This window comes from Schistocerca piceifrons, chromosome 4 (genome assembly GCF_021461385.2).
Source record: "Schistocerca piceifrons isolate TAMUIC-IGC-003096 chromosome 4, iqSchPice1.1, whole genome shotgun sequence".
Taxonomy (NCBI): Eukaryota; Metazoa; Arthropoda; class Insecta; order Orthoptera; family Acrididae; genus Schistocerca; species Schistocerca piceifrons.
In genome coordinates this window covers 466753596-466771665 of record NC_060141.1, presented here as the reverse complement: position 1 = coordinate 466771665, position 18070 = coordinate 466753596, and the positions used below count along the sequence as shown (strand labels likewise).

Sequence of the window (18070 nt, the reverse complement as noted above, 5' to 3'; positions counted from 1 at the left end):
CCACAGAACAGATACCACTTCCATGCCTTTCACACTAGATCAAACATCGGGTGATGTGCTCACGGCTTTCCACATGAATATGTCTGGCTTTTTTACCACATCATCTGCACCAGAGTATATTGATTTGTTTCTGTACCTGCAATAACATGAGCGGCACACATGTGCATCATGTAAGAAGAAAACTGGGAGTCATGACCCACATACGGTAGGCAAAATCATGGTGTCATCTGAGAAGCCACCATTTTATAATCTACTCCTAGACTTTCTAGCAATTGCTGAACCCTTCTGTACAACCACAAAACATTCACACAATGCTCAGCATCACATCCATACAAAAAGCGTTCAACCCATTGAAGTCTGCCCCGGCGTCAGCATCCAGAGAGGCTACTTGCAGCACACACAGAATTCAACTGGCTGCTGAAAGCAAGTATCAGGACCAAACTGGATAGTCAGTGGGCCTCCCTGATCTACACAGTTCATAAAAAGGATAATATAAAGGACTTAACAGATGCATAATTCCATACCACTACACTGCACCCATTGTAACTGATTTTAACAGCACTGTTAGTAACACAAAAATATTCGGTGTGGTAGACTGCAGTAAGGTATATTCACTAATTCCCATGGCAGCTGACATTAAGAAAACACAATAAGGCATATTCACAAATTCCCCTGGCGCCAGCTGACATTAAGAAAAAGTCAGAGACTCACCATTTGGCTTGTATGAGTACCACCTTATGCCATTTGATTTCAGGATGCTACACATACTTGGCAACAAGTCAAGCACAAAAATCATTACAGAATTACTGTTTGTTTTTTGTTACATGGATTACATTCTCATATTTTCATATACAATAGAATAGCACGTATACAGTAGAATAGCATGCAGCACACATGTGACAGCTTTTCAGTCACATGCAAGAATATGGCATAATTATCAACATATCAAAGTTTGTATTGGGAAAATTCAAGGTGAAATTCCTGAAATACTTTGTCTCCCCAGCAGCATAGTCACCATTGCCAGAGCAGGCCAAAGTAGTTGACAGATGCCTCTTTCCAAAACTTACAAGAGTGTTTGCAGATTCTTAGGCATGCTGAACTAGTATCAGTGGCACCTGCCTCATTTAGCTGCTGTCAAAGAGCCAGTCACAGCATTACTCATTGGCAAGAACGCTGCAAGGAATTGTAAGGTACCATGAACTGTGGTTACCGAGACAGCTTTCCAGGATCTCAAAAAACATCCGGCACAGGTAATGATGCTGGGTCAGCGTAGACTGAGCATCCCCTTGGCACTTATGGCAGATGTAAGCCAAACAGCAGTGAGAGCAGCACTGCAACAAAGAGTCAATGGCTCAAGCAGTCACTTAGGTAACTGCCAAAATGGAGGGCAACTGACCACAAAGTTGCTTGCTATTTATTTAACAATTAAACATTTCGGCTAATCCATTTAAGGGAGACATTTTGCAGTTTTTACTGATCACCAGCCACTGGTAGCCATTTTTTAGCATGACATTGATCTCAACTCAGAATGTCAGCATCTATTCATTGGGCATAGACAATGTTAAAACAATGTGACTATCTCCTTTTGTACAGTCTCATACAGGAGCAGTGAACAGCAGTGCAGCTCAAGTATGTGTCAGTCTAGGATGCTTCGGATAGTATTTGTTGTGATGTAGCAAGAGGTAAGCAGTGACCCTACATGTCAGAGAAATACCACCAGGAAGTTTTCAACATGTTTCAAAACTTAGCACTCTTAGGAATCTGAGTGACAGTCTCTGTTAAAGTCATATGGCCAGGAATGCTGAAAAATTGTCGCATATGGGCATGTACATTCCTGACTTTCCAGCATTATAAGATTTACAGGCATGTCTTTACACCTGTTGCACACTTCCCAATGTCATCCATCAGATTTTCACAGATACATTTGGAGATTTTCACAGATACATTTGGACATGGTTGGTTCTCTATGTTTGGTGTACCATGAGATGTAATTCCAGATCCAGAGATGTAACTTGGGATCCAGCGAGCAATGGAATGGTAGAGTGATTCCACTGTATATTCAAAATGGACTTAATGTGCAGTTCATCACCATGGTTGGTTGGTTGGTTGGTTGGTTGGTTGGTTTGGGGAAGGAGACCAGACAGCGTGGTCATTGGTCTCATCAGATTAGGGAAGGAAGTCGGCCGTGCCCTTTCAGAGGAACCATCCCTGCATTTGCCTAGAGTGATTTAGGGAAATCACGGAAAACCTAAATCAGGATGGCCGGACGCGGGATTGAACCGTCATCCTCCTGAATGCGAGTCCAGTGTCTAACCACTGCGCCACCTCGCTCGGTCATCACCATGGTCTGAAGCATTGCAACTGGTTCTAATCAGGTTGAAAATTCAGTGAAGGACATCCAGTAGTAACCAGCACATATGGTCTATTGTGAACAGTTGAGGGTTCTGGGAAAACTGATCTTGCCAGCACCTGCTCAACCAGTCATATGGGAGCTATGCAACCAGTTTGCACTACAGCTCAGTCCCAGCATGAGATCCATTCATCATACCACTCCTATCAGACATGGAGGCCGACAGGTGTTTCTGCATAAAGGCAAAGCAAAAATGGTCCATGTGTGACTCAAGGACAATGCTATATGCCCCCCTCTGTTTCACCATATTCAGTACCATACAGAGTAATCGTGCATGGGGGCCATACTTTCATGACTGAAAAAGATGCTAAACAGGAGACAGTGTCAAAAAGTGACTGAAGCCTGTATATACTGATGAAGATATGTCCCCTTCACATATCACAACATCACACCCCAAGGAGGATCAGAGACTTTAGCACTGGTAGAAGACACTTAAGTGTCTACCTCAGATCAGGAGCAGTCTTCACCTGCAACAGCCATTTTCTTGAGGACAGCCAGACATGTTAAATGCAACAGGAGCAACACCACAGTACACTCGCTGCGATAAGTGAACAAATCATCATGGATGATGATAAGCGTCTCTGCCCCTGTTGACACAGTTATTGTTGTTATTTATAGTTGTTGTTTAGTTTCTGTGCTTTGCCTTTCTATGCTTGCACAATAAAGTTCATTATCAAATACTGAACAGTACTTATCATGAATATGAGAATAAGACAGCGTTTCCATACATGTGTTGTTAACAGTTTGCTTGCTGATATTTTTCGATACGGATTCTTCTGAAATAATCCTCTTGTCTCTGATATCCCAAGTGTTTTCCATGATATATTATCTTTACTGTAAATGCTTCAAGGCCATCAAAATCTGCCTGACTACCTGCCACTATAGCTACAGTCATCCAAGAACTACCTCTGAAAACTTCACTTGCAAGAACAGGGGAATTGGAAAGACATCCTCTAAATACATAGGAACCTTCAATAATCTATTTTTTACTTGTGGCATCGGCAGCCTCAACTGTAATTGCTTTTAGCTCCCATTCACAGGAAAGTACGGTTGACGTCTGCTATAATATCACCCTGGTGTTGCCAACTCGTGAGCAGTGGAAGCCAGGTCCAAAGCAAACACCTGCCATAAGCGATAACAGCATGCCACTCTGATCCAGATATGTATGGAGAGGAACTTCTGACCACTTTAAATACCCTGTTGCTCAAGCAGCACGCTTTTCATAGGAAGTGAAACTGCAGGTAGCACGTGCCAGCCATATAAAACTAGTGGGCGGTGCCCAGGTGACTTCGGTTTCATGCAGCTCAGAGGCCCGTAATGATTGCTTGTCACAGCAATTCCAACAGTCCAGAGACTGCCTCAGGGTAGCCCAGAGAGCTACAATACCATGAAGAATAGCTTCTCTGCTTTTTTTTTTTTTTTATTTTATTTTATTTTTTTTAATCTTCTGAGAACCTTGTCTGTAATACAATGTTGCACCACGTGACAAAGTAATGTTACAGTTGACATAACCAATTTTACACCAAATAAAGTTGTACTCGTCGCCATTTATCTTCCTTTCCCTCCTTGTATTAATGCAAAGGGATTTGTCAATTGTTATTGTTCCATAAGGATTCCTCTGAAATAATCCTCCAATAAGGGTGCATTCAACCTTATGACACCAATTGGGCAGCTAAAAAAATGAACTCTGCCCCAACAGGCCATGAAGGCCCAGCGATACCGACTGGCCGCCTTGTCATCCTCAATGCACAGGCATCACTGTATGTGGACATGAAATGGCGTGTGGTCAGCACATTGCTCTCTTGGTCATATGCCAGTTTACAAGACTGGAGCCACTACTTCTTAATCAACTAGCTCCTCAGTTTGCCTCACAAGGGCTGAGTGCACCCCGCTTGTCAACAGCACTCGACAGACCAGATGGTCACCCATCCAAGTGCTAGCCCAGCCCGACAGTGATCTTACAGGAACTGGTGTTAACCATAGCAGCAAGGCTCAATTTGAGGAGCTACTTGACCAAATAGTAGTGGCTCCATGGTCTGGGAAGACTGCAAAATGGCTGGGAAAGCAGTAAGGTGATCGTATGCCTCCCCATATTGCATCCACATGGTGTCACAAGGCAGAGGACAACATGGCATCTGGTAGACATCCATTGTGCCTTCACGTCTCGATGATGAACTCATTTTATAAAGTGCTTGATTTTAAAAAGTTCCAGTCCTGTGACCTTCTGAGGTGTTTCTGAAATTTAGGCTTCTTAAAATATTACTTTAATGCTTTTCTGAGAAGTTTCAAAGTGTGAATACAACATTTGCACTTGGTAAAATCCAAACACGCTAATTAAGTTAATTATTTTTTCTCAATTTACAATTTGCAACAAAAATAAATTATAGTAAGGTGAACACACAAGTAAATTTGAACTATAAGATATTGAAAAAGGAAAAAAAAATTAAACTTTTTAACTTGCAGTTCACACAACTGTCCAAAGCTTTGAAAGATCTTTGTTCTATGTTTCTCCTTTACATCTTTCCCTGCAGTTGGTGTCCATAACAGAGTACTTTCTACGAAGCAGCCGAGCTTACACACATCTTGAAGGGTCAAAATAAAGTCAGTGATGGTCCATTCAACTTCGCAGTTGAACTTCTTAGTTTTAGGTCACTTCAACTGCAGCAACAGTTCTACCGTACCACATCTCAAAATCTTCAGTTCTGATTTTTTTTGTACACACATTCACTCTCAACTACACAAACACCCAAAAGCTCACACCCAAGGCTGTGGGTGTGGGTGAGGGTGTTTGGGTGTCTGTGTGGCTGAGTGTGAATGTACTTTTACTAGAGAAAAAGTAAGAGTTCGAAAGGACATGTAAATACTGTATTCTGTTGAGTGTTACGGTCAACTGAGTGGTTGCCTTTCCTTTATTTTTCATATTTGTTCATCCAGGAATTTCCATTGTTGTTGTATGTATACACATACTTCTGCAGTTACAGACATGATTGAATGTACATTAGTCCAACAAACTCTGAATAAAGAAGGAAGGAAACACAGAGTTTATCCTCCCTTCAACATCAAAGCATTCGACATTGAGCATTAGCTCAGAATGATTGAAGGGTGGGGAAGGAAATTGGCCATGCCCTTTCAAATGAATGTGAATCAAGATGGTCAGACATGGATTTGAACTATCGTCTCCTGAATGTGAATCCAATAGGGCTAACCATTGTGCCATGTCATTCAGTTCCTCTGAAGAGAGAAGTCCACTTTTCCTCAAGTGTGTTTCCCGCTTCCCACTTCTCACTGCCTGTTTCATCCTAATGGTGAGAGAAACTCCTGAACTTGCTCATTCTACATTTTGCATTCAGAAAGGCTGCTTTTGACATTATGCGCTACAGATTAAGTGGATCAACTGAAGATTTCATGCTTAAAAATAAATAAATTTGCATCAACCACAATTTCACAAGTTTCCTAGGACTGAGGCTACCGTCTCAAAATGTGACAGAGTATAATTGCTAAAATGTTTATAAAGTTTAATTTAGTATTTAAACATATTAAGGAGCTTCTGATGATATTCAGAACAATGCAGTCTCTCGGTATCTTTCCATCAGAGCAATATGCACATGGAAATCAAATGTGTAGTAATGTTTTTGCTACACTGTTGAACAATTGAATAAAACACAGCATCTTAGTAGCCTCATTACAGCTTCAATTAAACCAGACATCAGAAGCACTGGGGTCCCTCAATGATTCATGATTGCTGCACATTTGCCACCAAATCTCAGAAATTGCTTTGATAAGTTTCTAAGGTATGCACTTCATTTCAACTTCATCCTTCATCTTTTGGGTGATAAGGCCTCACCATCCTCTGCTTTCTCTGCAACTATAAATTTCTGAGAATTGTTTTTGGAAACCTTCTGGTGTCCATAGGTGACGAAGCACTGTGAAGAAACATTCTTGTGTTCACATGTAAAGGATGTTTCTCCACACAGTTGAGAGAAGAGGAATTTTTGGGTAAGACTTCCTCAGACTCTCAATAAGTCCATCCCTATTGATTAAATACTGATAATTGGCAGTACTTGATAGGGTAATGTTTCAAAACAAATCATAAAACAAAAATGCACTCCTGAGGTGTCCTCTGTGAGTTGTTTATACTGCCCACAGGTCATAGTTTGCAAGCTACTCTTGGTGCCTGGCAGTCATGAACATGGAAGCCTGCATCCCTCAACACTTTTGAAGTTAGATTCATTCTCAGTAGAGATCACTAAGGAGATAGGTTTTCCATAGACGTTACATTTTGTTGCAATATATATGCTGGCAACAGTATTCTTTGTGTTCTCTTATCACTAATTTCACTCTTTGTTTCAAATGTGTGTGACTTTCATGCTCTTGCATATGTTCTTTTATTGCTCTTCTAGTTTCATCAATGTACAACTTGTCACAACAGTGCAACATTTCACAAATTCCTGAAGTGTCTTTGACTGAAAAACATGGTTTTTTAGCCATTTCTATAAAGAATTTTACCTGTCTAGTTTATTACCATGGAGATATACAGCAGCCTCGCATAGTGAGAAGAAGGTTTTTCATCATTATTTGCACTTTCAAAGAACATAGTTTTAAAGCCTTATCTGTAGAAATGCTCTCATACTCATTTGTCATTATTATCCCCCTTAATTGATCTATTTTCAGTTTCAAGCTGTCACTAACACAGGAAGCCTGTGGAGACAGTTTGGTCAACACTTCCTGCTTCTGAACTAGATGGCAATGCGAAGCAGAGTCTAAATATTTAATTATGTTATTAGGCATCCAGTAAGCTCAGTGGGCCAGAGAAATCTCAGAACTTCTGTAAACCAGAAGGGAGACCACCTCACTCTTCAACTCCTAGGAAAAGTTGATTTTAGGGTGGATAGTGACTAAGAACTTGTAAAATCTATGTACCTCTTTAATGATATGTGACCAACAAAATAAACAAGTCACCTATATAATAGAGCCAACAAGATAGCTATCTTTCAGCACTGCTTAACACCTGCTGTTTGAAATGGCTCCATAAAATAATAAGCAGAATCTGATGAAAAAAGTCATCCTATAGCAACACTGTCAGTTTTGTCATAAAATTCCTCTTGGCATATAAAATAAATTGACCAAAGGCTGAATGCAACTGCATCATGAAAGTCTGGAGCAACTTTATACTCAGTGATCTCCATTGCATCCAGTGCCAGGGTGTTGACAAATAATACCTTCACATCAAAAATCACCAGAATATCAATCATGGAGGTTTTCTGCATGCATGATATTTTGATAAAATGCCTGAGTGGAAAAATCAGATAACAAAAAGGAGCCTTCTTCCTGCTCTGAAAGGCTACTTGATGTCTCCAGGCTAATGGTCTGGATAATTGAAACTCTTTGGAGGAATTGCATGAACCTACATTTTTTACACACAGCATTGCAGGAGTTTATGAAGAGACTGAGGCTGTGCCAACTGTTTGTAGATGAAACTAGGTCAACACAAGAACGTGTTACAGAGCATAAACATCAAACAACTCTGAAGTAAAGTGTGAAATCTAAGGTAGTGGTGTGCAGAGAATACTATGGCAAGTATATAGAATTTAACAACATATCAGTATTTGACCAACAACAATGGCTGACCAGAGAGAGCCTGAGCAGCTTTTACCAAACAATTTTCCCTTCAAGAAAAGTGAGATAACACTTTATATGTGAACCTGACATGGCTTTCCAGTGTTTACACACAGCATTGCAGGAGTTTATGAAGAGACTGAGGCTGTGCCAACTGTTTGTAGATGAAACTAGGTCAATACAAGAATGTGTTACAGAGCATGAACATCAAACAACTCTGAAGTAAAGTGTGAAATCTAGGGTAGTGGTGTGCAGAGAATACTATGGCAAGTATATAGAATTTAACAACATATCAGTATTTGACCAACAACAATGGCTGACCAGAGAGAGCCTGAGCAGCTTTTACCAAACAATTTTCCCTTCCAGAAAAGTGAGATAACACTTTATATGTGAACCTGACATGGCTTTCCAGTGTTTCTTTAACACAGACTTCAGAAGACTCCTCAAGAAGATCCCTTCAGGGAGTTATTGTTGAAGAAGCAGAAGATGTCAGGGCCTAATCACAAAGAAGATTTTTCTTTCTCTGACAATGGCCATGAAAGCCTGCAAACAATAAGTATCCTCTCACCCATGGAATGTTACTCTTACATAACATGGGAGGGAGGGGGTGATAATTGCTAAGGCCTCCAGCAGGGTGCTATGGGCAAATAACAATGCACATGTCCTGCTTATGGATTCATGTATTACTTGCCTTGAGGGACAATGAACATTGTCCTAGAAGTTCCATTTCATCTCGTGTAAATACTTTTCTTCAAAGTGTACCACCAGTAGTGTGAAATGTGGCTTACTAGTAATGGTAGTTCACCACCTAACCTGCTTTCTACTCAGTCATACCCAAGATACAACACACCTCACCAGTCACATTTTGTGTTTGCAATGATGGCATCAAGTGAGATGTTGCACCAAGTGAGATGTTGAAGTTATTATGACACTGGACTCCTGTTCAAGATGAGTGAGATTAAAGTGTCTGTACATCACTTGTTTCTCACTGTAAGTGAATGCTTTGATGTTTCTTTCAAAATAGCCAAGACAAAATTCCTACATCACCCTTGCCTTGCTAACTGACAGTTATTGTTTGTATGTTGATGATGGCACCTGACACTGGTGGAACAGTTTTTCTAAGAGGCAGGTTTCCATAGTGGACCATTAACAAACTGGCTTGTGAGAATCCCAGACCCTGCATGAGTAGAAAGATAAGTGCAAATATGAATCCTCATCATCAGTCAAGCATCATAAAATACCATTCAGCTGACCAGTGAGGATTCTGACAACAGCACAATGCAGTGCCATCGTGGACTGTTCAAGAACTTAGATGGTACAAAAAATATCTTCTCAAAATTGGAATCCACAGCTCATCATTGCATATAAACTTTGTAATGTAGTCAGTTTTTATTGTATTTGGGTGGGTGGGTGGGGGTGGGGGATATTTTTACTCTTACTCAAAATATCTGTTTCACACTTCACAGTGAAATCTAATGTTAAAACCAAATACTTTGATTTACTTAACAAGAACTCAGAAACTGTTCCTTAAATACTACAGAACTGCCAATTTTCTTTTCTTTCTGCAAGTTGCAACATAAAAGTGACAGTATTTTAGGCACTTTGCTTTTATTTCTCATTCTGGTCATATTTTCAGACAGTAAATAAGTAAAGTATCACATATTCTTTGCAGTATTCATAATAGTTTTTTGAATGTTACTCCATATTTTGTAGAGTTATTATACTTGTAAATTTATCTTAATGTAAAAGACTACAAAAAAGTGGCAATTCATTTTTTTGAATTATACATAAAATGAACTGAAGAAATTTTGGTTCAACATTAACTGAAGAAACAGACTTATATTCACTCTGGTTTTTTATGTACACAGATAATTGCTGTTGAAGGCAACATGAAGAACCCTGTTGCATTTGGTGGATACACTGGTGTCCTAAACAGAGGCATGGCTGTTGTTGTTGCCTTATACGTCATTGTTGGTTTTGTAGGATATGTTAAATATGGTGAAAACATTTTGGGTAGCGTAACGCTTAATCTAGATACCCACAGCAAGTAAGTAAACTTACATACACAGATTGACTGTGTTTCTCCTGCGGAGATAATTTTCTTCTTAAATATTTAACAAAGCATTTCTGTTTATCTTAGATTGTTTCTTCCTATGATAAAACTCGCATGATAAAAATTTCAAACAAAGTATTACCCATCATATACCTGGTGTCCCTCCTAAGAGTCATCAGGCACATTTTCTCTTTATGTTTCGGCAGATATTTGCAATTTAGTTTCTTCACTGTGTTGCTGGAGTCATGCCAACCAAATACGAGGTGCATTCAAGTTCTAAGGCCTCTAATTTTTTTTCTAATTAACTACTCACCCAAAATCGATGAAACTGGCGTTACTTCTCGACGTAATCGGCCTGCAGACGTACACATTTTTCACAACGCTGACGCCATGATTCCATGGCAGCGGCAAAGGCTTCTTTAGGAGTCTGTTTTGACCACTGGAAAATCGCTGAGGCAATAGCAGCACGGCTGGTGAATGTGCGGCCACGGAGAGTGTCTTTCATTGTTGGAAAAAGCCAAAAGTCACTAGGAGCCAGGTCAGGTGAGTAGGGAGCATGAGGAATCACTTCAAAGTTGTTATCACGAAGAAACTGTTGCGTAAAGTTAGCTCGATGTGCGGGTGCGTTGTCTTGGTGAAACGGCACACACGCAGCCCTTCCCGGACGTTTTTGTTGCAGTGCAGGAAGGAATTTGTTCTTCAAAACATTTTCTTAGGATGCACCTGTTACCGTAGTGCCCTTTGGAACGCAATGGGTAAAGATTATGCCCTCGCTGTCCCAGAACACGGACACCATCATTTTTCAGCACTGGCGGTTACCCGAAATTTTTTTGGTGGCGGTGAATCTGTGTGCTTCCATTGAGCTGACTGGCGCTTTGATTCTGGATTGAAAAATGGCATCCACGTCTCATCCATTGTCACAACCAACGAAAAGAAAGTCCCATTCATGCTGTCGTTGCGCGTCAACATTGCTTGGCAACATGCCACACGGGCAACCATGTGGTCGTCCGTCAGCATTCGTGGCACCGACCTGGATGACACTTTTCGCATTTTCAGGTCGTCATGCAGGATTGTGTGCACAGAACCCACAGAAATGCCACCTCTGGAGGCGATCTGTTCAACAGTCATTCGGCGATCCCCCAAAACAATTCTCTCCACTTTCTCGATCATGTCGTCAGACCGGCTTGTGCGAGCCCAAGGTTGTTTCGGTTTGTTGTCACATGATGTTCTGCCTTCATTAAACTGTCACACCCACGAACACACTTTCGACACATCCATAACTCCATCACCACATGTCTCCTTCAACTGTCGATGAATTTCAATTGGTTTCACACCACGAAAATTCAGAAAACGAGTGATTACACGCTGTTCAAGTAAGGAAAACGTCGCCATTTTAAGTATTTAAAACAGTTCTCATTCTCGCCGCTGGCGGTAAGATTCCATCTGCCATACGGTGCTGCCATCTCTGGGACGTATTGACAATGAATGCGGCCTTATTTTAAAACAATGCGCATGTTTCTATCTCTTTCCAGTCCGGAGAAAAAAAAATCGGAGGCCTTAGGACTTGAATGCACCTCGTACTGCTCTTTACCTCTTTCATGTGACAATCAGTGTCGAAAGTATTGATCTGTTTTCCGCTAAAACAAATTGATTTTGAAAGCGGAATTTTATGTGCTTATGCAATAGAGTTGCCCCAAGTTAGTCCAGTGTGATATTTGTTTTATTGACATGCATTAACAGGAACAGTAAAATACAAAGAATAGCCAGTACTCCAGCAGTTACTGAGCAGTCCTGCTTTAGCAGAGTGTGGGTCAGGGCGATGCTGTACTGATGGAGTAGTGGTTTTGTTCATGTTAGCACATATCAATAAAATGAATATCACATTAGACTAATGTGGGACTGCTGTATTGAATGGTCATGTGAAATTCTGTTTTAAAAACAGTATTGTTTGCAATAGGAACCAAACAGACACTTTGTGTCAGCAATAGGCACTGCTTGAAAGATGTGATGAGCAGTATTAGTTCAGACTGACTATGAAAAATAAAATTTCAGATATCTGCTGAAACAAAGGAGAGAAATGTGCCTGATGAGTCTTACAAGGGATACATTGTAAGTGAGGGTAACACAGAACATATTGAGAAACTAACATAAGTTCTTATCTTCCTTAAAACTTACCTTCCTGTTTCCTCAAAGCCCACATCTTACATGTAACTGTGTATACCCTCTCACTACTTGTTGGATACTTTATTTATTTATTCATCCATGGAACAATAAATATTGTATGGATGTCGTCAGATTACAACACATGAGCACACATACATTTACAATTAAACAGGTTTCTCATATTTTGTGTAGTTTTTATAACTAGTCATACACATATTTATAATTACATAATATTTTGGTGATAATGTCATATGTCGCTAATAATCTACATCTATGTTAAATATTCTTTTACAGTATAACAACTTTTACTTACTAAAAAGGTTTTAAGCTTTTGTCTGAAAGTGAGGGGCTCATTTATTTCTTTAATTTCTTGTGGTAATTTGTTATACAGTTTTATCCCATTATAAAATATACTTTTTTGCGTCTTTGCCTTGTTCTTTCTATCTAGATGGAGGTGGTGACAAGCTCTTGTTTCATGGTCATGTATTAGGCTGTTTGTGTTGTACATGTTGAGATTTTTCTTAATGAACATTATGTTCTGAAAGATATACTCACAAGAAACAGTTAGAATTCCTAGCTTTCTAAATAATTCTAGACAGTGGGCCCTATTGTTGCTATTTGTTATTATCCTTATGGCTCTTTTTTGTACTTTGAACACAGTTTGTATGTTACTGGCACTTGTTCCCCAAAACATGATCCCATAGCTGAGGACTGAGTGTAGATATCCGTAATATGTTATTTTAAGACAGGTATTATTGCATACCGGTGCAAGGATTCTAAGAGCATAGCATGCTGTGGATAATTTCTTTGCCAAAATGTTAACATGGTTTGTCCATTTCAGTTGGCTGTCTACATTCATCTCTAAGAATTTGGTACTTGTTACACATTCTAATTCATTATTATTAACTTTTATTCTAGTGGCATTGTGTTTTTTGTTCAATTGGAAGTTAATATAGTTAGTTTTCTTTACATTTAGGGTTACTTTATTTTTTAATGACCAGTTGTGGACATCATTGAGAGCCTCATTTGCTCTTTCTGACAGTTGTGTTGGATTTTCACCTGTTATTACTATGTTTGTGTCATCAGCAAAAAGTATTTTTTCGCCATGTCTGATACTTTGTGGGAAGTCGTTAATGTATATAAGAAACAATATTGGGCCTAATACACTTCCCTGTGGCACGCCTATATTCACATTTTCTGGGTCAGACAGGTGTTTTATAAGGGAATTGTTTGAAACTTGTGATATCTCAACTCGCTGAACTCTGTTTTCCAAGTATGATTTGAACCACTTCTTTGTCACACCTCTTATTCCTATTTGCCCTAATTTATGAAGTAAGATTTTGTGGTCAACTGTATCAAAGGCCTTAGACAAGTCTAAAAAGATACCACTTACATTTTCACCTTTGTCCAGTGCTTCTAAAATTACTTTAGTGAACTGTGCTATAGCATATTGTGTGCCTTTTCCGGGCCTAAAACCAAATTGGTCATTGGAAAGAAGATTATATTTAATCAGGTAATTTAGCAGTCTCTTTTTGACTAGTATTTCTATTATTTTAGAAATGATAGACAGTATAGAGATCGGCCTGTAGTTCTCTACATTTTCCACATCTCCGTTTTTAAGGATAGGTATAACTTTTGCTTGTTTTAGGTACTCCGGAAAGTATCCAGATTCGAAAGATTCATTAATTATGTCTGTTAATGGGCCCTTTATGGAGTCTATACAATCTTTAATTACGCAGACTGGGATTTCATCAAGTCCTACTGAAGCTTTATTTTTTAGTTGGTGTACTACTAGTGCCACTTCCCTTTCTGTAGTTGGCAAGAGCACCATTGAGTTTGTTAGCTGGTTCTGAGTAGGTAAATCATACGTATCTGGAAATTTCTGCTGTAGTTTTTTTGCAATACTACTGAAATATGAGTTTACAAAATCAGCTAATTTTTTGGGGTTACCTACTGGTACATTTTTGTTTTTAAATAGATTGATTATTTTTTATGGAGTTGAGATATCTAAGAGTTTCTGAGGATTTTTTGATACCTGTAGTCACCCACTGATTTCTCTTTGTAGTTTTAATTTGATAAAGAGTTTTGGGAAACATCTCTTCAAATCTGAGTTTAAAAATTGACATGAACTTGATAAATTTCTGATTTGCGTTGGTTTCTGCATAGACTTCCCTCCAATCTTCATATTCTAGCTGGGATTTAAACTGATGCAGGGCTGATTCGGAAAACATTCTTTTGTATGTACAAAGTTTGGGAGTAGTTTCTACATGAATGTTAGTTTTTAAGATCTGGCAGAGGTGGTCTGCTAGGCCCAGGTTTTGGACAACAATATGACATTTTTACAATATCTGTAGCTACATGATCTATAGATGACTAGGATTGATTCGTTATTCTAGTTGGACAATTAACAAGGGAGGATATTCCATAACAGCTTAGAATATTCACATATATGTTGCTAGCCTTATCAGGCTTCATCATATTAATGTTTAAGTCACCACAAATAATTACATTTGCTTTTGGTCCAGAAACCTTGTCTAAGCTTTGATTCAGTTTTGAGAAGAATATATCAATGTCTCCACTGGGAGAGCGGTACACACAAAATATGACTAATTTTTTTGCTATGCCAGGTCCTATTATTTCAACAGCGGAAAGTTCGAAATGTTTGTCCTCACCTAGATCTAAAAGATCATATCTTACCTTAAATGACATACCTTTTTTTACATAGATACATGAACCTCCACCATTCATTGAGATTCTGCTATAGTAACATGCAAGGTCAAATGAGGCTAATGCAATGTGTTCAATTTGCTTCCCTTTGCACCAGTGTTCAGTGATACACAAAATTTGGCTATCAAATTTTTCCAGTTCTACTTCTAGCTGTTGTGCTTTGTTCTTTATGGCTTGAGTGTTTTGGTGAAACACTGTTAGGCTTTTGTTTTCACTTATCTTGGTGGCACCTTTCCCTTTAGACCTGATGCTAAAAAATCCTTTAGATGAGCTGGTGGCATGGTTATTCTTCTGTTTATGACAGTGGAGGTGAGTCTGTTGCCAGTTTGACTTGGAAGTTGGTGTATCTGAAGGTATCTGCCTTATGTTAGTCTTGTAACTGAGGCCGGGTACCAAAAATCCTGCAGAGTTGTAAGTTTCCTGGTTCTTGTGCTTCTTCTGTTTGCTTCTGTTACTGCTGATGATGGTGAAGCTGGTGAAAAGTCTTTCACTGTTGAAGACTGAGGAGCGGCCAATACTGATGAAAGGTCATTGGCTGTTGGCACATCAGGCATTTTTTTCTTGTTAATGATGCAGTTGCGTAGTATGTAGCTGCATCTGCTGAAGCTGCTTTGGAAACTTCTGTCCTAGTTGAATCATTTATCTCAGCTGGTTTTGAAGAAAGTGGAGATTCTAGTGCTGGACCTGTTGTCAGTGATTCAGTTTCATTTTCTTGTTGGAAATTTTCAGTTGCTGTGTTTGGTGGTGGAAGTGGTATGGTCGTGCTATTCTTGTCCTTAACTGCCTTCACTGCATTAAGGATTTCTCGACTAATGAATGATTTTCCGAGTTTATTTCTGTGAGGCCCATGCCTTGTAAAATGACTTCTCTCTGCGGATGGTACGTCCACATATGTGGCATTTGGGAGGCTTCGGCAGATTTTCTCAAATTTCCTGTTAGTAACTGTGATTTCTTTGTTGACACAGGATTCTTCTATAAGATCATGTCTTTGTGGGATACTGGCAATGAAGAAGTTGACATCTGTAATTTTGTGTAATGTACTTCTTAGAGCTCTTGTGGTGAGTTTGCCCTCGTTCCTATAAATATCATTAGCACCTCCTATTATTAGACAGTTGCTTGCCAGCCTCAAAGAGTGTTCACAGTCTTTTAAAACTTCGCGCAAAGGGGCACCCGGTTTCGTTATTCCACTAACCTTGAATATAGTTTGCATGTTACACAAAATGTCGGCTAAGCCCTTTCCATGACTGTCTGAAAGTATGAAAATATCTTCTTTTTTCTTCTTACCTGTATTGGTAGATATCTTGTTTGCACGATAAGTATGTTCCATGTATTTTCTGGTATTTCCTTTCTTGTTTTTACAGGACTTCGTAGGCCTACTGAAATGATTTGTGGTCGCTGCATTTGATGAAAGTACTTCCTTTCTTTGGCTCTTTTCACATATTTCGTATTCATCACACGTTAAAAATTCAAACTTATTTGCTTGTGGGAGACGAAAGTTGTTTTCGTTACGATTAACACGACAAAACTTTTTAGGCCTAATAAAGTTACCGTTTTGTTCGTTTGCAACCGTTTCACTACCCTTTGAATGGTCTATCACTTCTTCCAGCTTCTGTACACTATCTATCACTGATTCAAGCTTCTCTACATATAGTTTAGCTAACATAAGATCATATTTTAATGAAGAAGTCGTGCATTCTTCTTCACATTCCGTTTGTAAACACACGATATAACGATAGTTACAGTGCACATTTTCACAGTCACAGGTCATGTTTTTTTCCTCTAAGACATTTAAACATTGACGATGGATCCATTTCTGTGACCACGAACATAATTTAACACCATATTTCACCTTCTTACTGCATTTTACACACACAGGATTTAAAAACTCGTAATTTTCCGCGGATCGGTTTATTAGTACGTCTACACGCGTTAATGAAGAAGTCGTGCATTCTTCTTCGCATTCCGTTTGTAAACACACGATATAACGATAGTTACAGTGCACATTTCCACAGTCACAGGTCATGTTTTTTTCCTCTAAGACATTTAAACATTGACGATGGATCCATTTCTGTGACCACGAACATAATTTAACACCATATTTCACCTTCTTACTGCATTTTACACACACAGGATTTAAAAACTCGTAATTTTCCGCGGATCGGTTTATTAGTACGTCTACATGCGCCGCCATCTTTGATATCAACACATCATCATGATGTAGGGACACAATACATCTTGTCCACTTCTGTAACTCAGTGGTCAGCTAGGCTGGCTACTAAGCAGAGGACTCAAGTTAGATTCACAGCACTGCAAGGGATTTTTCCTTGTTTGGGAGGGGGGGGGGGGGGGGTGTGGAATTGGAACAGGGTGCACTCAGTGTCATGATGCCAGTGGAGGAGCTACTTAAAAAAGGAGTAGCAGCTCCAAGCTCAAGAAAGCTGACTGTGACTGGGAGAACGGTGTGATGACTCCTTGCCCCTTCATATCCCATCAAAATGATGCCATTGACAGAGGATGACATGGCATTTAGTGACTCCTGATCTGGCCATCTGGGCCAGGATGCAAAGTCAGTCCGCTTCTCCCTCCCACCTCCACTCCACCCCAACCCCTTATCTTTTTCTTCACCGTTTACAATGATTAATATCTGTGAAAAATGCCAAGCTGCACCATGGTTCAGAGACAATGTTAACGTATATGTACTGCTGTAATTGTCTGGGCAAGTCAGTAGAACAGATAAAGGCAAGATCATACCACCTCAAACAGAAATGTGTCTAAGAAAGCATGACAGCATCAAAAGCAACCTTCAAGTTTGGGACAAATTTACATTTTAAGGCCACATGCTGAAACTCTGATGCCCATGGGTGGTTTCTGAAACCAGATCTGAATTGTTTGATGTATTTCAGAAGTAACTAAATTCAGAATCTTCAGCAAAAATAATATGTTTAAGACACTAATAGAGCTACATCTACATCCACACTCAGGAAACCAGTGTGATGTTTATGACAGAGGGCATATCCTGTTGTACCAGTTACCAAGGCATTACTCTTGTTCCATTCACATGTAGAGATTGGGAAGAATGATTGCTTAAACACCTCTATGCA

General features: G+C 39.4%; 1 protein-coding gene across 6 annotated transcripts in view; it reads left to right on the top strand.

The window, feature by feature from the left end:
• Window positions 1-18070, top strand: part of LOC124795498 (proton-coupled amino acid transporter-like protein CG1139) — a 278487-nt gene that overhangs the window by 242742 nt on the left and 17675 nt on the right. For all 6 annotated transcript variants that reach the window (XM_047259554.1, XM_047259552.1, XM_047259551.1 and 3 more), the window contains exon 8: window positions 9895-10073. In XM_047259554.1, the coding sequence (XP_047115510.1) occupies window positions 9895-10073 (179 nt within the window). The remainder of the gene's footprint in view (window positions 1-9894; window positions 10074-18070) is intronic.